This window comes from Montipora foliosa, chromosome 14, assembly GCF_036669935.1.
Source record: "Montipora foliosa isolate CH-2021 chromosome 14, ASM3666993v2, whole genome shotgun sequence".
NCBI classification, from domain to species: Eukaryota; Metazoa; Cnidaria; class Anthozoa; order Scleractinia; family Acroporidae; genus Montipora; species Montipora foliosa.
This window is the reverse complement of record NC_090882.1, coordinates 877,526-887,525: the sequence shown is the minus strand read 5'-3', so window position 1 is coordinate 887,525 and position 10,000 is coordinate 877,526. Positions and strand designations below refer to the sequence as shown.

The 10,000-nt window shown below is 40.0% G+C and overlaps 1 protein-coding gene across 1 annotated transcript in view; it reads left to right on the top strand.

The window, feature by feature from the left end:
- Positions 1–10,000, top strand: part of LOC137985655 (activin receptor type-1C-like) — a 40,547-nt gene that overhangs the window by 5,474 nt on the left and 25,073 nt on the right. The window contains exon 2 of the mRNA XM_068833295.1: positions 2,652–2,954. Coding sequence (XP_068689396.1) covers positions 2,652–2,954 — 303 coding nt within the window. The remainder of the gene's footprint in view (positions 1–2,651; positions 2,955–10,000) is intronic.

Genomic DNA, 10,000 nt, shown 5'->3' with positions numbered 1-10,000 from the left:
CCATGTTATGGCAATAATAATTTTATGGATGTTAGACGAAATGTCTAGAAACAAGTTGCTAACAAATCAGTGTAAAGATCATTGTCCATGTACTTCAAAACCTAGAAAATGGGGTCTTCCTGGGAAACGAACCATGATGCAGGAGCCTATAATGGCATCACAGTTTTTCAAGCCACGACATCAAACTGACTTACCTGGTCAAAAGAGAAGGGGAGTATTATCGACGTTTTATGACCCACATCCAATTAAGAGCAGAAGGCTTGACCCTGAGGCTGTTGAAAATTTTAGAGATGCTATTTTCGAAGGAAATCCATCCGTTCATTTTGGGAAAATGACTCCGAATTCTTCTGATATTGTTCTCGTTGATTCTTTGGTTGGCAAGGTTGGCAGAGGATCCGTCCTTCATTTGCAACTGAAGGATTTTAGCACAACCAATGCTACTCCCACAAGTAATTTTAACACACCCTGTCCAACTACCACAAGTGAGAAAATATGGTGTCTCCAACCACTGCCATTAATTACAAATGACAACATACCCAGTTCAGATTCAACAACCAATATCAGCACGAATGTGGGTGTGGATGAATCTCGTTCAGCTCTCTTGATTAACCAACCATTGAGCTTGGATGAAATAAGAGAAAGGTGCCCCAAAATTAAACACAACCTCTTCTTGAATGATGATGACATATCCAAAGTTGAAAGGGAAACTAGAGGTCAATCAACCAATGAAAAATGGTTTGATCCCCGATTTGGAAGAATTACTGCATCTAAATGTCACAGAGTAGCTTGTCCACATAAAGCAGGCACGTCTCCTTCAAAGATTATAAAGGAGGTTTTAAATTACAATGAGCAAGTTCAAGCAAAAGCCATGAGAGAGGGAATTGAAAATGAAGAGCTCATAATTACTCAATATAAAGACAAAATGCAGAAAGGAGGTCATGCAGGCCTTGAGGTCAATTTGTGTGGATGTTTTGTATCAAAGACTCCTGGATTTTTGGGAGCTTCACCAGATGGCCGCTTCACCAGATGGCCTTGTCACTGACCCAGTTGAGGCAAAGAACGTACAAGTTAATGAAGACAGCTCGAATGGCAAGCTGTTGATGCTTCGGCTTGAGTTCATGTTATTGCTATGTGTTTAAAGGTTCATTTTTTAATCATGACTTCACAAGAATTAGGTATACAGATCTCTACATTTCTAGCGTATAGACATGAGCACATGCAACACAATTGTCTCTAATCATTCAGTTACATACTCAAATGTCAATCTGCGTGTTGTTACTTGAGAACACGCAACAGTATATGGTCACACTATGCTTTGAGGATGATGAGGTTGATGAACCAAACCATTTGAAGTGGGATTCTGTGGTCATGTCTGGTAATCTGAAGTGCACAGGAACACATGAGCTGCTCCTAACTGTGTGGCTTCATAGCTCAGTGGTAGAGCATTGCATCGGCATCACAGAGGTCATGGGTTCCGATCCCATTGGAACCGTCTGAATTTTTCAGGTGTCTTTTATCAGAGACTAGTTCTTTTAAAAATTTCTCTTGAAAATTGTCCAGCTAAGTGCGAGGATGACTTCAATCTTTCACCTATGACCCACATTCAAATACACCTTTCTTTCATACCAGACATTATCACAGAATCTTACTTCAGATGGTTTGGTTCGTCCACCTCATCATCCTCAAAGCATAGCAATAACACAAACTCAATTGCCTTCTTCTCTTTTTTAGACTTTTCATAATCTTGCCTGGGATGTTCATATGTGGCACCAGTAAAAAAAAAACAGTAAAAAAATTTAAATCAAATAGGTTTGGATTAAACGAAATTTGCTTTAGGGGTTAAATTCACAGTTAAGTCGGTTTAAATTGGACCTGTTTCAAGGGGGATTAAATATTGCTACATATGGGCAGCCATAAACTAGTTTGACTCAGTTTGGAAGCGTTGTGTCGTAATATTACATGTATATAGCCTCTTTAGACTATTTATTAGCACTCAGAATTAAAGATCTAAGGTATAGTCTGCATACGAGCCAAGTGGCCCACCAGGCCGGAGCTTATCCCGGTTTCCATGGCATGAAGCGACTAAGAGTATTTCTACTCCCCCCTTGATGGGATGCCAGTCCATCGCAGGGTTACCCCCAGCATTTATACACCTTTATACACCTGGCTGGAGAGATGCACTGTGGGAGTAAAGTGTCTTGCCCAAGAACACAACACAATGTTCCTGGACAGGACCCGAACCCAGACCATTCGCTCCGGAGTCGACCACACTAACCATGAGGCCACCGCACCTCCCTGAATCACAGATGTAGTTTTTATTAAAAAGCTTTGAATTTCTGCAGAAAATTAGGTAATAATATTGTTTCTACTTTCCATCTGATTGTAAAGTTTACGATTTATTTGACTCAGAAAGAGCTGTACAGTTTTGTTGGGAACATTTTTACAAAACTTTAGAAGATTGCTCCACTTTTAACTATCCTGTTCAAATTAATTAATCAGTTCATTAGTTTTTGGTTTACCTCAGTGAAATAAACACTAATCTTTCCCAACCTCAAATCTGTTTGTCCATCACCATTATAATGCCTTCTACAATAATTATTACTTAAGGGATTGTACTGCCTTAGAAGCTGACTTTGTTTTTTACCTCTTAGTTGGAAGTTGGCGTCAGCTGGTGTGCAGATGTAGTCGACATGTTAAAGATACATACTGCGATAAGACAAATTTAACTTGCACCACAGAAGGTGCTTGTATGGTTTATTTGGATCGATTTGGAAATGGACAAGTTCGTCAGTTTAAGTCTTGCAGCAGCTCACCATTGGGACACAAGTTTTTATGTGGAGATCCTATGAGAGGTCATACAGTGCATTGTTGTTATTCTGACATGTGCAATGACAATGTAAACCTCACTTTCCCACCACCAACTGTGGCTAAGTTGCCGTCTAGTTATGGTCAAGGTAAAGATTTTTTTTTTTTCACAATAATAGCGGTAGATCACTTTTGTTTTTAAATACTATGTGTATGTTAGAGTGATACTATGACCAAAAACTCAATTATTCTTCTTTTTCTTTGGATTTCAAAACTGTGTTAACTAGTATTTAAACACTAAGTGACCCAAGTTTTAGGCCTTGATTTAAAAAAGACAGCTGTTTATTTCAACTGGAATTGTCCTTCTGAATGGTCTGCCATTACTAACTTGAAAATCTTGAGAGAGCTGGATTGAGGAGAAAATGTCGTCAAAGACTCAGTAATTTAATTAAGAGTAATGCATGTCTATATGCAACACGGGAGTCTCGGGCTTTCAGACTTTTAAACTCGTGTTTTGCATATGTAATAAGGTACGTTTAACTCTGCAATTTTAAATTAGTGAGTAAATTACATCACTTTTGCCTAGACCCAACCCCTCTGAAGTCCAGTTGGTCAGTTTGGAACATGAGTAATGGCGGACCGTGAAATCCAAAACTTACACTCAAAGTGAACAGCCTTTGGATAAAAATCAAAGCTCAAAATCTTTCCAGTCAAGTTAAGCAATCACACTTTTTGAAATCTGAAGGAAAAAAAGGAAGTGATTTTTTTGTCATAGTAGCACGTCAAGTGTGTCACAATTATTGTGATCATAATCCTTAGTTTTGACATCGTCAATGTGGCACTGCAAAATTATTATCATTTTTCAAATTAAATTATTGTTATTATCATTAATATTATTATCATGATCACTGTGATCACTTTGCAATTATAAAGCACTTTGCAAAAATGGCAGGGATACCTGGGTTTGCCTGATATATATGTACATGCAATAATGATTCACCAAGTACCCAGATATCAGACTTGGGATTACAGTAGCACATTATTTTAGGAAGGTTTGCATTGTTGTGGTTCAATTTTTTTCCTGGTACAAATTTTTTTTAACCAGTTCAATGTTTCAGATTATGATAATGAATATTAGACAAAGAAAAATTAAATTGAACTCGTTTGAAAAATTTTTGCATCAAGAAGAAATTTGAACCACAACACAGACATGGACATGTGCCTTAGCTATTACAAGCCATGACATGAATTATCCAGGTAGAAGATAGATGGGCAGGAGATGATCACACAATAATATTAATAGCTATTATTATTCCACTATTACACCATTTTACCATATTTGGTCAAGAGAATGCGCAAAATATGACACAGTAATACACTGTAGTGTCCAGGTTTGACTGACCGGTTTAGAACAGAGCAAATACGGACGGAGCAGCAGTTTTTCAATAAAAGAAATTGTTTTCAACGCGATACAAAGCCTGAGAATTTAAAACTCTGAAATAATTTTCGATCAATATAATCGGTTACCTTATGGAGCAATGTTGTTTGTTTTGCGGGGAAACTAAAATATCTTTCAGCAAAGCAGCACGGCTGCGACGGAAAGACTCTCTAGATGTAGGGCGTATTTTTTATAATGCTTTCCACATTCCGTAGATGGTCAGTTCAAACCAAATTTCTCAGTGAACTACGATGGCTAGTTCGGCGCAATCTTTCTTGTAAAGTTGTCTTGCACTTGACTAAAGTGTTAAGATATTCAGCAGACTAATCTGTGAAACGTTTGCTATTGCCACTGTTTTGAAGTCCCGATTTGCATAATGTTGACCTTTTGTGGTGCTGTGACCTTTCATCACCTCCCTACTATTGTTTAATTAATTTTGTCTTGCAAGGAACTGAAGGTTTGTTAAGTTTCATGAGGTATTAATAAGATTTGTTTCGGATTTTTTACGTGGGTTGCCACAGGCAGAGCACGCCAATTATCCAGTTTAGTTTTTTTAGTTGTCATTGTAGTCACAAATGTGCATACCGCAGGGATAGTAGATTACCCGCTCGATAAGAATCCATATGATACAACAGGAACCATCGCGCCTCGAACTCGGGCCACACGCGCCGGGATGGAGTAAGTTCCCCCTGAGCCATCGAAGTAACTATGATCACGTGATGTGTTGCTATATCTTACTTATCTTCTTTGGAGTCACACTAATTAAGCCCCGCTTGGGGAGTCCAATTTTATTCCTTTCAGTATTTCCAAACTCCCGTATGTTGATAAGAAATCCCAATCTTCTCTCTTCTTCCCTGAGCACGCGCTAGACCACTCTGACTGTTCTCACAATAAGCTATTAGCAAATCCTTTCCGCCTGCGATGATTGAACCTCACATCTGAAAGTATATGATAAAGTGGACAGATGATTTTTCTTTGAGAATGGCAAGCTTTAAAGGTAAGGAGAATTTTCTAAGTTATTGCTGGTTGTGTGTTTCACTGTGAACATTTAATAGTGTATAGAAGGAATACTCCAATCATTCTGTTTTTCTTGCGAACCAGTTTGTTCAGTCATTCCAAAACATTTTTGAATCGACCCAGTGTTCAATTGGCCATTGCTTCAAACATTTTGTGAATCGAACCAGTGTGTTCAATTGGCCATTGTGCCAAGCATTTAAGGTTATCAATAGTGTTTTTGCATGACGCCATCAAATTGTAAAATCACAGCTGCAAGGTTTTCTGATTTTTTAATCCATACCAGGTAAAAAGTACTTAGAAATAAATCTTGCACCAGTATTAGGCTCTGTAGCGTTTTTTACTGGGTTTCCAGTATGGCGAACCCAGTCGGAATCTGCATTTCATTTGTTGGTTTTATTTTTTTTTCGTGTTTTTTTTTTCCGCTTCGGTAAAAGTCTTGCCTGTCCTCCCCTGCTAAGTGGTGTCTTTGTGTATAGAGCCTTCTGCGCATATTTTCTTAGGATCAAGAGGATAGTGGGAAATGCGTAGATTTCTCTGGCAGACACAGTAGAATGATTAACTTAACTGGAAATGGCGTCGAAAGTCATTGTAACGCGAATGGCGTTCTACAACTCTAAAAGTACTCATTATCTGTGGATGAACGGTATTATCCAACTAATGTGTACGTAAATTTTCAAGCCTCTTTGGCCATATTGAGAAAAAGAAAATATTTACACTAACATCTCAATCCCGTTCACTGCAGCTGTTTTTCTCGCTGATTTGAAGTGCGGGTTTTTTTGTTTTGTTCTTAATTGAAAAAAGAAAGATATTTTGAAGCTGTCTCTTTATCAGCTAAATGCACATGAAATGTAGTCTTAAAATGAAATTGTAGTCTTAAAATCAAGCGCTTAATTTAGCGTTACATATTTTGTAACGGCCTTGAACACCAATACCTTTTTTTAACCGGGCCGGATGTCGAGCGACACGCGCCTAATGCTCACAATTGTGGACTTCACAAGGTACACTTAAATCTCGCTAAGCTGGGACGTTCTCTAGAACGCGTTCCTGCAAATGAGAGTTCGTGTTCTAGACAACAGGTTAAAGAGAACTTGTTTGTTCCATATCCGTCCTGCCCCCGTTCCGTATCCGTTCTGTTGCTGCTTCATTTCTCGTTCAAGTTTCATTCTGATCGTGTTCGCGAACGCATTCCATGTTAGGTTAATTCTGAGCGGTACTGTAAACCACAGTAAGAAACATACTTTTCTAAACAGTTTAATTCAAAGAAAGTCAAACCGCTTTTTCTAAAAACGAAATCACAAAAAACACCATAAACTCGCACCGCGTGCTTCACCAAAACTGTCAATCAAAAATCTGAGCTATTATTGTTTTTTTCAAAATAGAAACGATTACGTCATGCAATTGTCATTTGTCCATTTCCCCCTCCCCACACTGAGAGGTAACGAAAAGTGTACTTAAAACTATCAAAACCCTAGCATAACAAGTTCCTTTCAGTTCTCATAATCATTGCTCATTGTCCTAGCCCTCTTGTAAAGGGACAAGTTTGTGGATAGGTTTCACTACGGTTCTCATCCCACACTGGATTTTGGCAACTCTAGTGTGCCCATCCCTCCCTTGGTAGGTTTCCGTAATGCACCCCAGAGGCCATTGTCCTCTGGGCAGATTTGGCTCCAGAACCAGCACAATGTCATTCTTCTTTAAATTTTTCACAACCTCTGTCCACTTTGGTCGTCTGTTCAGCAACGGAAGGTACTCCTGTAACCAACGCTTCCAGACCTGGGATATAATCTCCTGGACTTTTTGCCACCGTTTGCATGGGCTGAATTCTGTGGTGTCAACGGTTTCTGGTGCAAATTGTCCACCGAGCTGCCCGTGTAGGAGGAAATGGTTTGGGGTTAGAGGTACAACATCTTGTGGATCAGCAGATTGGTAGGTAAGTGGTCGAGAGTTTAGTAGGCTCTCAACTCCGGCAACAGCAGTAATGAGCTCCTCATCGGTAACATTACTGCTTCCAAAAACTCCGTAGATAGCCTTCTTAGCTGACTTAATCATAGCCTCGTGAATGCCACCGAAATGTGGGGCTCCTGGTGGATTGAAATACCACTTCACACCTCGGTAAGCCATGTCCTGCTGGATCTTGTTCTGGTCCAACTTACTGATGAGCTCTTTTAGTTCACCGACAGCTCCCACAAAGTTCGTCCCACAGTCACTTATCATTTCCTTTGGCACACCTCTTTGGCTAGTAAATCGGGTGAAGACATTCAGAAAGCTGTCTGTATCCAGACCAAATACTATTTCCAAATGAACTGTGCCAGTCGACAAGCATGTGAACAAGCAAAGCCTCCTCTTTTGAAGGCGCACACCTCTTCCTTGTACTGTGGTAAAACCACTGCTGTTTGATCAAAGGGACTGAAATTGAATCTCAGACGGATCTTAAGGAGCAGAGCCATGATCTGTGTTGATGTCTTGTTCCTCCTTCGTTTGCACATGTTGCATTCTCCCTCCCACTCTCGAATCTCCTCACGGGCTGCGATTACCCAATACTTCTCACTCATTTGGGACAGCACAAAATTAGTACCTGCTGAATGTAATGGCTCATGGTAATGTTTGACAATGAGCTTTGTGACCCACTGTCCTTGCGGCAGTATCTTAGGAAAACGTACATCATATGGCAGGTATTCAGCAAATTGCAATCTTCCATTAGAACGGATACAGCCATCCTTGTCGAGCACTGGGTTCAGCTTGGTAAGTGGGTTCTTTTGCGGTATTGGCTTCCCGGACACTAAGGCCTCGTTCATGAAGGCTTCACGCTGACATGGTCGCACCACCTCGTCTTCAGCTTCTCTGAACTCGTGCGGTAACAACACCTTACTGGTCTGCCTTTCTTGCTTTCTTGACATGTTATGAAGAACTCTCCTCACTCTTGCTCCAACTTGAGAAGTGCTTTGGATCCAATCTCCAGCCTGTGGTGGTAGCTGTCTGATATGGTTTAGTCAAATACTGTGGTTGGTTTCTCTGCAGCGACACGTATGCGGCACACTCTGTCTTCTGGTTCTTTCCTGTTCTCATCTCTGGCATGGCGGGTGGAGAGTCTGCTAGCTGCTTCTTCGGCCACTCACTCTTTGACTTGCTCATCCATTGGGGACCGTCCCACCATAGAGGAGACTCGGCAAGTTTGACCGGATCAGTTCCTCTAGAACACAGGTCTGCCGGATTTTGTTCGGTGGGAACGTGCTGCCATTGAGCTGGATCTGTGTACATTTGTGACCCTTCACGCAAAAAGGGGGCTTATGGATTTCACTGAAAACCGTGAATTTTTTTCACGGTCACAGTGCGTGAAATTCATTTTTCACGCCGTGAAATTCAATTTTCACTCTTGGCGTGAAACTAATCACGCCATGAAATTAAGGGGAAAATTTCACGCCGTGAAATCCGGAGTGAAAATAATATTCACGCCGTGAAATTGATCAGATTCTTCAGAAATCAGTCACACCATGATAATCTACTGGCACTCAGGACAAAAAGAATGTCTGATCGCAGGGTATGAGAAATCTGTGAAAGCTTATTCATAGCTGATCAACGCCAAGAAGAGGAAGAATTTTCATTCCTGAATATTCACGCCTGGAAAATGTCACATTGTAAAGAAATTTCTGATGACCACCTAATTGTTATAAAGCTCAGGAAAAAGTAAATTCTACCCCCTGAAAGCGACAAAGAATTGCAAAATCGGTTATTTTGCTGGTGACTTTCTCATACATTTTCACTGGTTTTTTGACATGACTGAAACAGAGCAAGTGAAATACTAATCTTTTTGGGACGACATGTATATTATTCAGGGGGATTATTATGGAAATGTTTACCGAAATTGTCCGAGTATTGATGTTTGTAATTATCGGTGACTTACCGCTTTTAGTGCATTTCTCTTGCCGTGCCGTGCAAATTTTTTTTTTTCGATGTAACGAAGGCTCAACTAATCGTGCAGTATCCCACTTTCTTTGTTAGTTCAGCGACTGGCTTTCCCTGGCTTTCCTCACGCAATCGCTAAAATTTGCGATCATTTCTCCCGACGCACTGTACTCAGCAGAAAAAAATAAAATAAAGTGGAACGTCAGATCGCGTATAAACCTCGTCTTTCATATACGTGTCTCGCATGAAGACGGCAACTTTCAGTCACTGTCTGCAAGATTTGAAAATGTGAAACAGTGGGTTTCAGAAGTGTTGTAACATACGATCAGGCATTCTTTTCTTTTCAGAGGGTGCGACTATTTACCTACCTTATTCGCGCCTGCTGTAAAGAAAAGAGGGCCTCACCGCAGATTAGACGTGTTGCGCAAAATGTTACTTTTCCATTGTCTTTCATTCAAAACCAGGTTGCTCTTTTCCCTGCAGGGTTTGACTACACGCGATGTAAGATGCATGGGTTCTTTTTTAGTTTTGAATTCTTCAAACGAATTATTTGAGGCTAACTTACCAGAAGCGTATATATATTTGCAGTACAACATTTTAAATGTAAAAAACAGCAACATAATGACAAGTCGAATCAAAAGGCGTTTTGTTAAATTTGTCATGTAAGTTTATCTGTAATTTAATTGCTAAAATGCTGAGCCAAAATTCACGAAAGGTAAATACTACACGACTCATTATGTCGCAATTTCACCATAACCTAATCTTTTCCAATAGAGCTTGCGAGTTTATATTCCAATCACGTTTTAAATATTTTGTGCAAGCGAATAAAAACTGTTC